Below are 15,469 nucleotides of genomic sequence, written 5' to 3' on the forward strand. Positions count from 1 at the left end.
ATAACGTATATGCATAGCGAGTCGCCCATCATAGCGAGCCGCCCACCTTTCACTACCCTCCAGCCATTTGTGTAAGTCAATTAAGCCACATCGTACGAAATCAATTGAAACTACTCATCAGCCTCTTCTTCAGAGGTCTCCCAAACTACCTGACATGTTCGTACATTATGTCCAGTCTTTCCGCAGTTACCACATCGCCGCCCGCGCGATTCACCCCCCTCCGTACGAGCACTCTCCTGACGCATGTTTCCGCCTCCAGCATCAACAACCCCCTTTTCTACCCGTATTGCCTCAGCTTCAGCTGTATTAAGTGACCCTCCAAGACGTAGTTGGGTTTTCTTAGCTCTCCGGCGCTTACTTAGTATCTCATTTGCCGTACGAAGCCCGCGGCACTCGGCTTCAACAAGAGCTAGTTTGTGTGCTAACTTGCTAATACCTTTAGCTTGCAAATCAACAACCTCGTACAAATGAGTTGGTGAGCTATCTTGATGACGAGTGATTCTTTTCTTAAGTGAAGCAGAGCTTCGTACGGCGTCATGTGCTGTGGTTGGTGTCTTTGGGTCCCAGGAGCCCTGGCTGCTTGGGCATGAGTTGGATGGTGTTGGCGTCTTTGGCTTGAAATCCAGGCGGGAAAGAACTGCTTCTGGGTCGAATGGTACAAGGCCAGCCTGTCTAAAACCAGCTTGTACGTTTTCTTTGCTTATTGAAGTAAAAAAGGCTGCCTTGAAGGCAGGAAAGAAATCATCCTTAGTAATGTGCGTAATCTGCATCCGCATCATCTTCTCGATTTCCTTGCCATATGAAGCCTTCAGCGGACTAAAACAGCCAACATCAAGAGGCTGAAGCTCGTGCGATGAATGCGGAGGCATGAAAAGAGCAATAATGCCGTGTTCCTTGCAGTAATCGTCAAACTTGGTGGATTTGTGGCTGTTGTGGCCATCAAGGATTAGGAGCCGTTTAACACCCTTCGTGCGAGACTTTGTGCACTTTTCAAAATGTTTTAGCCAATCTAGGCCAATCTCATTTGTAGTCCATCCATTTTCGCTAGGGTGGACGCGCCATTCGGGTGGGAATTGGCCATTGGTATACCATGAGAGTAAGTGATATTTGCCCTTAACAATGACGTATGGAGGCAGCGCCCAGCCATCTGCACATAAGCCCTGAATGACAGAAACCCATTCGCGATTGCCAGGCTGCTTAGTACGAGGCCTTCCACGGCGGTCAGAGGTTGTAATAACCTTTGCGTGCGACAGCATCCCCATCAAGAAACCCGTCTCATCAAAATTGTAGATATCGTCGTGTATTCCGTACTTCGCGATTGTGTTTCGTACGAGGGCAAACCAGGCTTGCACAATTGCAGGATCCTCAGCTAATGCCCTCTGATAGTCGATTCTACGTCGAAAACGCGTCTTTAGTTGTGGTTGGCGTCGTACGAAGTTCTCTGCCCATCGCGGTCCGACACGCGTCGCGTCGCGTTCGTCGAGGAGGCAATCGGCCATATCTCGTACGTCGTCAAGTCGCGGTGGAAATCCTCGATCGATTAGGTCGATAACTCGATCAAGAATGACGCTTTCTTCTAAAGAAGTCATCTTCATTGAATTCGCACGCGTTTCATGTCGTGGTAGTCGGCCGATGCGTCGGCGTTGAAGTGTTGTTCTTGGGATATTGTAGATAGTAGCGGCTTCTCGTACGGACAATTTCGGGTCTTTTTTGATAGCTTCAAGTGCAAAGATAACGCGGCTTTCATTTGAAGAAGAACTCATTGTCATACGTGGAGGGGAGTTGTTGTAAAGGGAAGAGGTATGGGCAGTAGCAGAAGTGGCCCGCTCGCTATGATGGCCCACTCGCTATGCATGTACGTTAATATTCTCCTAGAGCATATCTGTACGATAAAATGCAAATTTGACTATCGTTAGCTTCAACTATGGCATTGGGAAGCACATGTGATTTCTCACAAATTGATATATCAGCAGTCGAGAATCTCGATCAGTTTGCAATGACGGCAAAGATCTACGATCAATTCCACCGAATATGCGAGGCGGGATAAGTCTGTCGAGACTTGATGCCCCGACGAGCTGCAAAACAGTACGTTCTGTCGACAATGGCAAAGTATGTACCTTTTCCTCGGTCCAGCTTAGACCACACGTTCATGTGTAAGTAGCTGGAGGTGTAGAGGAAGCTGCGTTATCATCCTCGCCAGGTTCCGTGCGCAGTTGAGTTGCCCTGGACCGCCATTTTTGTTCTCACCTCCAACTTTTGATGAACAGGTACGTGCTCGACGGCGACCGATTTTCTCATTCACTGCTCTTCCTTTTACACATTGTCGCGGTCAAAGGGATGAAAATGTAGTCGCTGTCAGTCGCCACTTGCCAATCTCTAGGTGGGTACATTGTGCGTGGCTGGATGTGTTCCTGACGGCGCGCCTTCAGCGACTGGTGTTAGCGATAAAAGTGACCATTTAGCAATGCCAAGAGGGTAGCAGGTTTTGGTCTATATAGCTAGTACCGTACTGTGTCCGGCCCATCTCAGCTACGTGCTGAATGTGACTTCATACAAAATCATGACTAGAAAAACACCAATTCGAAGGGGTAAAGTGCCTGCCTCTGGCGACTGGCAATTGGTGATGCCAACGAGAAGATCTGGGCAACATTGTGGAGGTCTCGCTGCTTTTTTTCAGAAGCTTAAATGCCGGGCGAGGATCGGGATTGGGAAGGAGATGAAGGAAACGGAAAAAGAAAAAGAAAAGCACGAGAACGTCCGGGCGTCATCTCTGTACGATCTCCCTCGCAGTGTACCTGGTTAAACACGTGACCTATCACGTTCCTCAACAGAGAAGCTGTTTCGTCTCAATTCTTCCGCTTCCCTCTGTAGCATACATACTTACATGAAGTATATCTTGATACCCTATTGATGAATAAGTCTTGTCTGTTGACCGTTGTTTGCGGTAGACCGCAATTCTGCTGATTGCGGCGGCACTTGAGAGGAGAGGGAAACAGGTCACGCGACCAGGCCCTTCTGTGGAAAAGCTTAATTGACTGATTCCAAAGCCGTGTCTGTCCGCTTGCAATGGAACGGGACCCAACGTACGTATGATGTTCAATCTTGGCGGCGGTCTCCGGCCGCGGAGAACTTGCTCGAGGCAGGCTGCAGGCACAGTGAAAATCCCACTCAACGTCTGCTAGCGTCGTCATCCATGGCTGGCCAAGACGTTATTGGGAATCATTGTGGCACCTCTGGGGAAGAAACCGGGGGTGTTACGGCTAGACTGAGCCAGTCATCATCAGCGGTCGGGGCACATGTTTGGGCGGCCAAGAACTTCTGCAGGGCTGGATGCTTCCCCGGAGTCCACCTCAGCGTCCATCGTCCATCGTCCACCGCTGCAGCAGCACCGCGCGCAGTGGCAGTGCACCCGACGAACCCCCACCGGCGGCGAGGTTCCTGTGTTCCCGCCAAGGCTTCGGCGGGCTCGCCGCCTGCAGTCTGGATGCCGTCGCTGCCAGTCACACCGAAACTACCCGTGGTGAGCCTTGAGGTGCTGTGCTATGCATGTACCTAAGGTATGCTGAGGTATGATAAGGTATGCTCGTAAGGTAAGGTAGCTAGCTACTGACTGCCCGGGCAGCGTGCGCCCGCTGAACGTCACTCCTCCCACCCCGACGGGACCCTTCCCCGCCGCCTGTCGGGCTCCTCTCCTCTCCTCTCCTCCCCCGACGACGACGGCAACCGGCAGCAAGTATCCGTACACCTTCTCAAGCTATTTGCTGTGTCACTTTGGGGCTGTGACATTCCGCCTGCCTCACTTCAAAGACAACCGAGGGCGCTAGCTTCCGCTGCCGTCTCTTCCAAATCCGCGTCTTGGCAATTGACATCATCCGTCTTACCTCTCTCACATTCGCAGTCTCTCACCCATGAACGAATAGCTACGAATAGAACACAAACACCCTGGGGTATCACCGCTCCAACTGCCGTTCTGCGGGCTTCTGCAAAACATGGAGAACTGATAAGCTACACAATACTATTACCACCCAAAGAAACAGCCAAGACGTTCCTCAGCGCGAATCACAATCCGCCCGCCTCCGTCATCGACACTCGGCACCGTCCTCCGTGCCTCCGCCAAGCCGAGCCAAGAGGGCCAAGAGGGCCAAGACGCCTCTAATGCTTGCTCGATGGATCCTCTTTCGTCGCCGCAGCCAGTTAGAGCATCACCGCCGTCAGAATTTGCCCCAATGCCTCCAGCTTGCAGCCTGCACTCGACAAGACAAGCAGTCGCAACCATGCTCCCACCGGTTCTTGGGTTGTTGTCGTGGTGGAGGAGCATCTTGCCTTGCGTCTCGCATCTGCATCTGCTTCTTCTCTTATCGGCGTCCTGTCGGTGAATTCGTCGGTGGCTTGTTTGTCTTGGCCAGCCGTTGCGGTCCCCACGCACGACAACTCAAAAGCAGCCTTCGTCCTGCTTTCCTTCCAAAGTTTTTTTCCCTACGAACTATCCCCAATTCAATGACCACGAAGCTCGCCACTTCCCTTTGCGTTGCTACACTGACAAGCCCTTGCTGAGTCTCTCCTCTGACGTCTTATCGTCACCGTGTCATACATCGGTCGCCCGTTCCCCTCATTGACAACTGACCTGCCACGTCGCAGTTGCCCGTTGTCTTTTTAAAGCCCTTCTTCGTCGTCTTTGCCGTCTTCGAATCCTCTTGCTCAGGTCAAACGACCACATCCATTTTGTCACCGCTTCAAGACCTGCCTTTCGCTCACCATGGGCAACTCAAAGGCAGCCAAGCCCGATGAGAGTCATGTCTCTGGGCAGTCAAACAAACCCCTCTCCCACCCTGCCCACGCCTTGTCCTTCCAACAGGTCGCCGAGGAACTTCGCGCCAACGCTCAGGACGGTCTTTCTGCCGCCGATGCCAAGGCACGCCTCGAGGAATTCGGCGGCAATGACCTCGGTGAAGCCGAGGGCGTCCAGCCCATCAAGATCATCATTGCCCAGATTGCCAATGCCATGACCATGGTAAGTCACCGCAGATACATGAATGCCAGCCCGTCTAACGCTTGCCAAAGGTCCTCATCCTCGCCATGGCCGTCAGTTTCGGCATCAAGTCCTGGATCGAGGGCGGCGTCATCACCTTCGTCATCCTCCTCAACGTCATTGTCGGCTTCTTCCAAGAGTATTCTGCTGAAAAGACCATGGACTCCCTGCGTTCTCTGAGCTCCCCAACCGCCAATATCGTCCGCGACGGCGAGTCCATGGTCGTGCCCTCAGGTGAAATTGTGCCCGGTGATCTCGTCGAGATCAAGACCGGCGATACCATCCCCGCCGATGTCAGGTTAGATGTTCCATCTCCCTTCGTTTTCTGGAAGCGACTAAGTAGGCCGTTAGGCTCATCGAAGCCGTCAACTTTGAGACCGACGAGGCTCTGTTGACTGGCGAATCCCTCCCCGTTCGCAAGAATGAGGATGCCACCTTCCCCGACAACACTGGTCCTGGCGATCGCCTGAACGTCGCGTACAGCTCGTCGAATGTCACCAAGGGCCGCGCCAAGGGAATCGTCTTCGCTACCGGCGTCTACACCGAGATCGGCGCCATCGCGTCTGCGTTGCGCAAGAAGGATTCCAAGGTTCGCGAGGTCAAGCGAAAGCCTGATGGCCACGCTGGTCCCCACCGATACCTCGAGGCGTACACCCTGACATTGACTGATGCCGTTGGCCGATTCCTGGGCGTCAACGTAGGCACACCCCTTCAGAAGAAGCTGTCCAAGTTGGCTATGCTTCTCTTTGGTATCGCGATCGTCTGTGCTATCATCGTCTTGGGCGCGAACAAGTTCGAGGCGAAGCAGGAGGTCATCATCTACGCCGTCGCCACGGGTCTGTCCATGATTCCGGCTAGTTTGGTGGTCGTGCTTACGATCACAATGGCCGCCGGCACGAAGCGCATGGTCGAGCGCAACGTCATCGTACGTAACCTCAAGTCCCTCGAAGCTCTCGGCGCCGTGACGGATATTTGCTCCGACAAGACCGGTACCCTCACACAAGGCAAGATGTTGGCTCGTGGTGCGTGGCTCCCTGGGATGGGAACATACACCGTCGAGAACTCGTCGACGCCTACGGACCCCACCGTTGGTGATATTCGCTTCGACGAACGTTCCCCCAGACACTTGGACTTCAAGAAGGGAGGCGACGCATGCGGTACCATCCTCGAGACACAGCAGCTATTGCAGAACAGCAAGTCTGGCCTGGCTGCCTTCCTCCACGTCGCTTCTCTCGCCAACCTCGCTACAATCAGCAAGAAGGACGATCAATGGCATGCCCGTGGTGACCCTACCGAGATTGCTATCCAGGTGTTCGCCTCTCGTTTCGACTGGAACCGTTTGCGCCTCACCACTGGCGACAGCCCCGAGTGGAGCGAGATTGCCGAGCTGCCCTTCGACTCCGACGTGAAGCGCATGTCCGTCATCATGAAGCACAACACCACCGGTGAATACTTTGCCTACACCAAGGGTGCCGTCGAGCGCGTCATCCAGACCTGCACCAAGTACACCCCTCAGGACTCGGGCGAACTCGTCGACATGACTGCCGAATTCCGCGAGGAGATCCTCCGCAACATGGAAGCTCTTGCTAGTCTCGGTCTCCGCGTGCTTGCTCTTGCCAGCAAGCCGTACAACGGAAAGCCGAACAAGGGAGACGAGGTCGAGCGCTCCTCCGTGGAATGCGATTTGGTCTTCCGTGGGTTGATCGGCCTGTACGACCCTCCCCGTCCCGAGTCCGCCCCGGCCGTTCGCCAGTGTCACGAGGCCGGTATCTCGGTTCACATGCTCACCGGTGACCATCCCGAGACTGCCAAGGCTATCGCTATCGAAGTTGGAATTCTGCCGTCCCGTATGGAGCGTGTAGCGAGGAACGTTGCCGACGCGATGGTCATGACCGCCTCTGAATTCGACGCTCTCAGTGACGACGACGTCGACAAGCTTCCGGTGCTTCCCCTGGTCATCGCACGTTGCGCTCCCAGCACCAAGGTTCGCATGATCGAGGCTCTTCATCGTCGCAAGAAGTTTTGCGCCATGGTAAGTCCCTGCTTCCTAGGACAGGTGTTTTCCAGCTATCTAACGAACCACAGACCGGTGACGGTGTCAACGACTCCCCTTCCCTGCGTCGCGCCGACGTCGGTATCGCCATGGGACAATCCGGGTCCGACGTAGCCAAGGACGCTTCCGATATCGTCCTCACCGATGACAACTTTGCCTCCATCGTCTCTGCCATCGAAGAAGGCCGCCGCATCTTCGACAACATTCAAAAGTTCGTCCTCCACGTCCTGGCTGAGAACATCGCCCAGGCCGGCACACTCCTGGTCGGTCTTGCATTCAAGGATGCCCGAGGCCTCTCCGTCTTCCCCCTCGCCCCCGTCGAAATCGTCTGGATTATTATGGCTACCTCGGGCATGCCCGACATGGGACTTGGCTTCGAGCGCGCTGTACCCGACATCATGCGCCGACCTCCTCAATCACTCAAGACAGGTATTTTCACCATGGAATTCCTGGTCGACATGGTGGTCTATGGTTTGTGGATTGCCGCCCTCTGCCTGTGCAGTTTCGTCTTGGTTGTTCACGGATTTGGTGGGGGCCAGCTGGGTGAAGGGTGCAACGAGACGTACAGCGAGTCTTGTGACGTGGTCTTCCGCGCTAGGGCAACAACCTTTGCCTGTCTGACTTGGTTCGCCCTGTTCCTCGCCTGGGAGATGATTGACATGCGCCGCTCCTTCTTCCGCATGCAGCCCGGGTCCAAGAAGTATTTCACCCAGTGGATGTACGACGTCTGGCGCAACCGCTTCCTCTTCTGGGCAATCATGCTCGGCTTCGTCACCCTCTTCCCCCTGCTGTACATCCCGGTCATCAACACCGTCGTCTTCAAGCACAAGGGAATTTCGTGGGAGTGGGCCATCGTCTTCATCGCGGCGGGACTCTTCTTCGCCGGCGTTGAGGCCTGGAAGTGGGGCAAGCGGGTTTACTTCCGCCAGAAGAACAAGAAGGCTCACGGCGTCGCCTGGAAGGACATGGACATTGAGCAGAGGGTGTTTGGGGAGTACCTTGGTAGCTCTTCCGACGATAACAGGACTGAGATTGGTGATGATGATCACTTTGCTGAGAAGGAAGGCTTGGAGAAGGTTTAGGGGGCTGAGGGAGCGTTGACGGAGGTTTAGAGTTGGCTCGAGATGTTTTTTGGCCAATGGTTGTAGCACGCAATATAATATCAGAGAGTATTTCCTCCGCACTTGATATTCCAGCGATGAATCCTGCTTCAGTGATGCCGAGACGATGTTTAGAGACTCATGCGGAAGGGGAGCGTTAGGCTGTGGGTAACACCATTTTGTGTGGCTGTTGCTTCGCCGTTGAAACCTTCATTCCGAATTGAGTGTATGAGGCAAGATAAACTTCGCAGCTACTTCAATATATTGGGAGCCATTTTGATAAGCAAAGCGTCATCAACATGAATCCTTTCAGCCTATATTGGTTCTTTTTGGCCGTTGAGAACTCAGACGAGCTCTGATAATTGGAACTTAGAAAGGCGATATGCTTGAAAGATAAACGATGGCGCCACGCCGTCGGTTTTGGTTCGCCGTTGAGATGCCACATTTGCAGCACAAGTATTGCTCGTTCTTCTGTCTCAAGTTGTAATAAAGTCGTGGGGCCTGGATCGTCTTCAATATGAAAGAAGATCTACGATCAATCAAGCCTACCTAACTTCCTCAACCTCCAGATACTGCTTGCATCTCCCTCCTTCCTCGACTTTAAGGCTCTCGAGATCCCATTGAGAACAATGATGAACCACCGCAAGGTTTCGGCCTTCTTGGTCGCTCTAGCCTCTCTCGGTCCCGCTAATGCCATGTTTGGGTTCGACACGGCCGGGGTCGATGAGCCGATCGACGTCAAGGACCGGTATATCGTCACTTTCTCGCCCAACATATCGGAGGCGGGTATCAAATCCCACTTGGGCTGGGTGGACACGATGCACGCGCGCAGTCTCAATCGTCGGGACACCACCGGCTTCGAGGACAGGCTGGACGTTGGCGACGACTTCCACGCCTACATCGGCCACTACGATGAAGCGACCGTCGAAGAGCTGAGGAACAACCCTGACGTTGGAAACCCTGAATTCCACATAAGCAAAACCCCCCTTAAACTAACTAGTCGTGCTAGGTGGCATACGTCGAAGAGGACAGAGTCGTCTCCATTGCGACAGTCAAGACGCAGGCGAGGGCCGGATGGGCTCTGCACAGCATGGCGAACCGCGGACAGAGCAGAGAAACGCAATACTTATACCACGAGTCTGCCGGAGAGGGCACATACGCGTACGTCATTGACAACGGCATCGACATCAATAACCCCGAGTTCGAAGGCCGGGCGGAGCACGGATATAGCGTGCACGGCAACAAAGTGAGCCACTTCCACGGCACCACAGTGGCCGGCATCATCGGCAGCAAGACATACGGCGTTGCAAAGAAGGGCAACCTTGTGTCCGTCCAGCCTTTCGGCGGTACGGGTGGCAAGATGAGTCAGGTGTTAAAAGCCTTCGAATGGGCGGTCAAGAACGCAACGGAAACTCCAGAGCGAAAGGGGCGCTCGGTGATCAACATGTCTATGTGTAAGACTTTCTCGCCCTGCCACAGCGTGGCTTTTTATGTGCAGATTCAGAATCTAACGGGAGCTCTCAGCGGCTGAGGTGAAAGATAATAATCAGCATGCCATGGCCATGAGCCGCCTCGTGAAGACCGCCGTTGAGCAAGGCGTCCACGTGGTCGTCTGCGCCGGCAACGACAACCAGGACGCCAGAAAGGAAGTGCCCGCCGGCCTCCCGTATGCAATCACCGTCGGCGGCATTACTAAGAACTGGAGATGGTGGCGTCATTCAAACTATGGCCCGGAAGTCGACGTCAGCGCTCCCGCAGAAAACGTGATGACCACTGGGCTCAAGGGCGCAACAGTGCAACAGACCGGAACATCGTTCGCCTCTCCTCATGTCGCCGGCCTCGCCATGTATCTCCTCGGGAAGGAGAGTGCCAGCAACATCACATTGAGCTCACCTGAGGATCTGAAACGTCGCATCGTGGCCATGTCTACCAAGAACAAGATCAAGGGCATGGAGCGTACTACACCGAACAGGATTGCATTCAACGGAGCCGGGCAGTGATTGAACAGTGGGTTATTTGGGTACTGTGCGCTTCACACGCAGCTGGCAAAGACGATGCAACTTGGTGCTTATTAGTCAGAATGATCTGGACAGTCAATTTGATTCTATTGTTACCGCGAGGTCTACAACCGTCTGCTTCTGGATGTGAGACTCGCCATTATTCGCCCACCTGAACAGCTCATACCTTCACCCATGCAATTGCGCCCACGCCCATCTTCCTCGTCTTGCATACCCTAGCCGCGAGGACGCACGTCATGCCGAGAAGGAGACATGTTCCCGCAAACCCTTGGGCGCCAGGGTACTTCCCCCCTTGCGCGTCGATGATCGCACCGGCGATTGGGGATCCTGTCAAGCTTGCGAAACTAACGATGGTGAAGACCATGCCCATCCGCGTGCCTTGCTTTTGAGGATCCGCGGTCAAGCTGCTCAGCACCGCCGGGAATAGCGCCTGCACGCCGCCGACTGCGAAGCCGTAAAACACTGCCCACACGTACAACCCTGTGAGGCTAGCAACGCCCATCCAGCAGTACATGATAGTTCCAGTCATGAAGGCCATCGGGGCGAATATGTTGATTGTGCCAATCATGTCGCCGATCTGGCTCGGTATGATTCTGCCAAAGGCGCCGACGCCGTTGAGAACTAGTAGCAGGTCCAGCGAGTCGGTGAATGAGAGGCCCATGATGTCGCGGGAGAAGGCTGCGAGGTAGTGGAAGGCAAAGTAGATTCCCCAGAAGCACTGTCTACTTATCAGCTTTGGTTGGCGAAAAGGACGCCGTACATCTTACCATGAAAGCTCCGACAGCGTAGAAGCTGTACTCGGACTCTTTGAAGGCGGCCCACTCGACCAGAGGTGCGGCCTGACGAGGAGGTATCCTGGTCTTGATGAGAAGCCCGGCGATGGCCAGAGTGACCAGCTGGATCAAGGCTATTGTTCGCATTGTCCACCCAAGTCCAATCTGGGGCAAGAGCTGCCTGACCATGCTCGGGAATGCCAGGCCGCCTACCGTTGCCCCTGCGGCGGTGATACCGAATGCAAGTGAGCGGCGCTTGGCGAAATACGTCGACGTGACCGCCATGGTTGGGCAGAAGAGACATCCGTTACCGAGACCGAGACAGATTCCCTGCGCGAGAAAGAACTGCCAGTATGTGGTGCAGAACGAGGCGGCAACCATACCGAGCACAACCAGAAAGAATCCGACGATGAACAGGGGCCGGAAGAAACTCATGTCAGTCCAGCGACCGGTGAAGGTGCCGACAAAGAACAGCAGGAAAACCTCGAAGGAACCAATCCATGATACGTCAGATGGCGAACGATCGAACAGAGTTGTGAAGTATGGTTGGAAGACGCCGAAAGAGTTGGCCACGCCCCTAGTATCATCAGTGAGTCTGAGTTCGCAGCAAACTTTCGGATAAGTCTGACCATGTGTTCATCACAACAAGATGAGTGCTCAATACTGTTACCTTGTCAGCTTGGTTGCAGCAGGGAAATCATACCCGGTGGTGGCTGTGACTTACCAACCATCCACGCCCTGAGCCCTCCATCTGGCGGTACATCAACAATAGCATTCGGTCGGGACGCAACCCGGCTGAGTGTTCTATGTGAGGGAACTGTGGTAGCATCTGGCCCGATTTCAACAGGAACGTCACCCGAGACCGCGGACGCGGCACTGGGTGTGCTGTTTGAATGCGACTTTTCCTGCATGATGCGCGAATGGACAGGCCCAGGTGCAGCAGTTGGTGTGCGTGAGGCTCAACTCAAATGATTTCTCAACACAAAACTTTATTTCCCACGATCACAGTCCACAGGAACGCTAAAAGTTTGCAGCTGCAACCTGACCGGGGTCTAGACTGCGGGCGACTCTCGTTGTTGAAGGGGTTCCCCGCATCAAGGTCTTATATTCATTTTCCGATTTCCCGACTTCGGCCCAATTTGGGGCGGGAAGAAACAGGTTCGCCGGAAGCTGCTGTTTTTGGGTCGGAAAAGGCACAGCGGCCCAATTATTTAAGAGTCATGACTCCTGACCGATTGTTTCAATTATTAATGGGATTCCTTAGAAATGTCATTTACAGTGGCGGTCTAGCTCAGCGTGTTCGTGGAAGCTCTACTGGCACGAATGCAGCGGGCATCGGGAGGTAATCGGCCGACCAGGCCTCACCGGAAGTCGGGCCGGAGCCGGATCCGGGGCAAGTCGATCCACCAATTACAGGGGCATCCGTCATTCGTGCCGTCAAAAGAAGCGGAAATGCAACCCCTGATGGGAATATTTTGTGATAAATATCATTTCTTTGCTATGCTATAACTAACAGGCGGTCTATCATTCAGTATGGCTTGATACCGGCAAGCTTTAGCAACTTATCCGTGATCTCAGGCTTCTCAAACGGCTCCGATCGGTACTTTGGGCAAACCTCACCATTCCTCTTTGGTTTGTCCTGCGAAGGGCGGATATTGCTACTTAATGTCAGCTAATGCACGATCGGGAGCTCAACCGAGAAATAAAGGTAAAAACTCACCAATGAGGCCAATGCGTGGTCCCATACCAGTTCTCGAAACAAAACTTCTTCGCCTCAAGGGCCTCGTCCGTCGCGAACTTGCGCGGGGTCATGCAGATGTACTGCACGTGTCTGATCTGGTCGCCCTCCGGGAAGCGGGCGTAGTGCATCGTGCGCGAGTCCCAGAGGACGAAGTCGCCGGGTTCCATGTTGACCTTGAACAGCTCGCAGCCCTTGCTCTCGAACCACTTGACGTCTTTCTCGCTGAAGAGGAAGAGATCCATGAACTTGATCTCCGGGGGCGGGGCGTCTTCGTGGTCGGCGGACTCGCGCTTGTGCGCGAAGAACTCGTCAAAAAGCTTGGCGGAGCCCCTCATGAGCATGAGCCCACCGTCTTTAGGACCGTTGGGGGCAAAGTTGAGGAGGCCCTGAACGGCTTGCATTCTGATATGTGTGAGAGACGTCACTAGGATAGAACATTGGCTCAACTCACCCTTTCCTCTCGGGATTCTGATCGCAATGTGGCCAAGGGCTCCAGGTAATGTCTTTGCGGTTCGGCATAGAGATGTTCATGCCGTCGAATGAAGTGATGAGCTCGTTGGTTTCCCAGAGCTTCTCAAAGACTTCGATAATCTTGGGTTCCATGCGGGCTTCCCATGCCATCTTCTCGTGGGACGCGCCGTATGCAGAGTACATACTGTTCATGAAGTCAGTATCGCGAGTAAGGCTTTTGTGATGTAAACACTCACCCTCCCTTGAAGCTCACAGGGAGATGATCAGCAGTCCATGTCGAAGGGTCCTTGTCGTCAAAACCAAGATCAAACTTCTTCAACCACTCAATCTGCTTATCGCAATAGTACTGTGCTCGTTCTGGGCTGATGACATTCTTGATAACTACACAGCCGTTCTTGTGAAACTCGTCGCGCCAGTCTCCGTAGTGCTTGTCTGAGTCAAATGTGACAAGATCTTTGGTCTCGAATTGAGTGGCGAAGGTCCGCTTGACCTCGGTGTCGGTCACTGTCTGCGTCTCTGTGGCCATGTTTGTGGGGCGAAAGGAAGATGTCCTACGATTGTGCAAGGCTCCAGAAACTCGATGATGGGGTTGTGATGACAATGTCGGAAAGGCGTGACGATCAGCAGTTTGAGCTTTTTTTACTTCGCAGCGAGGCAGACGTCTGTTATAACTTATTAGCCTCCAGCTTCATTTCATTGTCTCTACAAAGGTCTCATGTCGGCCCTCGTGACCATACGTAAGCCCCCGAAAGTAAGTGTCCGTGGTGCCGAGCCCCGTTCGGGGAAGGTCTGGGCCGGGCCGGGTAGTCGGTTCGGTTCGGTTCGGGAGTTGTGGGTATGCAAGAAGCGCGTTGTCGATCCCCCATCCGAGCCAAAGAGGCCGGCATGAAGTCTTTGGAGACTGATGTGATCTCACGCGGGGTAAATAACGGGGACTAGCATAGGAGAACAACGTCGTGTGGTAGCGGAGACTGCCTCCATCGTGCATAGATCTTGCCACATTCCCGGGACGGAAGCGCTTGACGCCACAGCTGGAAAGTAGAACCCTGGTAGCCGAATAAATGGAGTCCCGCCCTTGCAAGATGACCCCTATCGTCTGTCAACTAAGCGCATTTGGAAGATGTTCTACGACCACTCAAGCACAGTAGGAAGCGGCGTAAGGTGGCCATCATGGCCAATTATGGCATTTATCGACTTCTGATCAAATACACGTGGTCTTGCACCATTCAAGATCTTTGCCAGGTGCAGGTCTCCGCAAGTTGACAGTCTAGAAGCAAAGGAGAAAACGATTATAATAGATGAGAGCCGTCGACAAGTTTCGCACCCATGACCGTTGACAGATTTCCCTTAGATGTGGTTTATGTTCGCTCCTCCCAACCACGCTGCTCATCCTCTTCTTCCTGGTAATGCAGCCTTGACAACCCGTATGCGTTGTTGGAAGCCAAGATATAGAGAAGCATCAGAGCCGCGAACGAAGTCCAGATGGCGAGGAAAGTATCGATGATTCCAACGTAAGGCGAGCCCCACCAAACCATTGCCAACGACATCACGGTGGTGATGAAGGCCCAAATTCTTGCAACTAGCCAAAGGGATACTGCGATGAGCAAAAGGATGGCAGCCTAACGAAAAATGAATAAGTTAGTCAAAATATTTCATCTGCAAACCATCCCGTCGTTCGTTTCAACAGAAAGCCTCTCACCTTCTGAACAGGGCTACCCCTAGCCTTTCTCTGTGCCTGGAAAGCATAGATCGTCATGCCGACGGCAGCGATCAGAAGCATGCAGTTAATGCTTGCTGACATGTACTCAGAAGCAAATGACAACCTAATTGCGTTGTCCCAATCTCCTCGCACGTAGCGATCCCTCCCTGGTAGAACCTTGAACATGATCTGAAAGGCGATATAGCAGCAGAACACTGCTACCTCTACGAGAGCAATCAGAGCTGACCCGCCAAATACTAGCTTTCTGCCAACGGAGAAGATCCTGGAGTCATTGGTTGTGGCACTACCATGGAGCTGGGCCAGGGCGTGGGCGAGGAAGAAAAAGGCAAGAAGAAGGGCGACTTGGCCCAGTGTGCCAAGCAGCGAGCCGACAATATAAATGTACGGAGTAGCATCATCTGGGCCAAAATAACCCCTGCCGTTTTGCCGCTGGGAGTACTCGACTGCGTAGATAATCCAGCAGACAAGAATGAGAAGCTGGGATCTTTTGAAAATCGACAAAGTCAGCATCTTATTGACCGAGGGAGGCTACGCCACGCGTGTTCGAGCAGATACCCTATGAGC

General features: G+C 53.7%; 3 protein-coding genes across 3 annotated transcripts; 2 read left to right on the forward strand and 1 right to left on the reverse strand.

Annotated features, from left to right (window-relative positions):
• Nucleotides 1-4,756: 4,756 nt before the first annotated feature.
• COL26b_014014 (uncharacterized protein) lies at nucleotides 4,757-8,164 on the forward strand (the record flags this gene model as incomplete). Its single annotated transcript, XM_053186594.1, has 4 exons — nucleotides 4,757-5,011; nucleotides 5,062-5,327; nucleotides 5,381-7,061; nucleotides 7,115-8,164. The coding sequence occupies 4 exons, from the start codon at nucleotides 4,757-4,759 to the stop codon at nucleotides 8,162-8,164; spliced, it is 3,252 nt and encodes a 1,083-aa protein (XP_053029455.1).
• Nucleotides 8,165-8,811: 647 nt separating this feature from the next.
• On the forward strand, nucleotides 8,812-10,182 carry COL26b_014015 (uncharacterized protein; the record flags this gene model as incomplete). Its single annotated transcript, XM_053186595.1, has 3 exons — nucleotides 8,812-9,132; nucleotides 9,192-9,636; nucleotides 9,707-10,182. The coding sequence occupies 3 exons, from the start codon at nucleotides 8,812-8,814 to the stop codon at nucleotides 10,180-10,182; spliced, it is 1,242 nt and encodes a 413-aa protein (XP_053029456.1).
• A 178-nt stretch (nucleotides 10,183-10,360) lies between these two features.
• Nucleotides 10,361-13,711, reverse strand: COL26b_014016 (uncharacterized protein; the record flags this gene model as incomplete). The annotated part of the gene is made up of 5 exons (XM_053186596.1): nucleotides 10,361-10,918; nucleotides 10,968-11,550; nucleotides 12,694-13,116; nucleotides 13,166-13,369; nucleotides 13,422-13,711. 5 exons carry the CDS (start codon nucleotides 13,709-13,711, stop codon nucleotides 10,361-10,363), a joined length of 2,058 nt encoding a protein of 685 aa, XP_053029457.1.
• Between the last annotated feature and the right edge of the window lie 1,758 nt (nucleotides 13,712-15,469).

Source organism: Colletotrichum chrysophilum, assembly GCF_026319265.1.
Source record: "Colletotrichum chrysophilum strain AFK26 chromosome Unknown scaffold_281, whole genome shotgun sequence".
Classification (NCBI taxonomy): domain Eukaryota; kingdom Fungi; phylum Ascomycota; class Sordariomycetes; order Glomerellales; family Glomerellaceae; genus Colletotrichum; species Colletotrichum chrysophilum.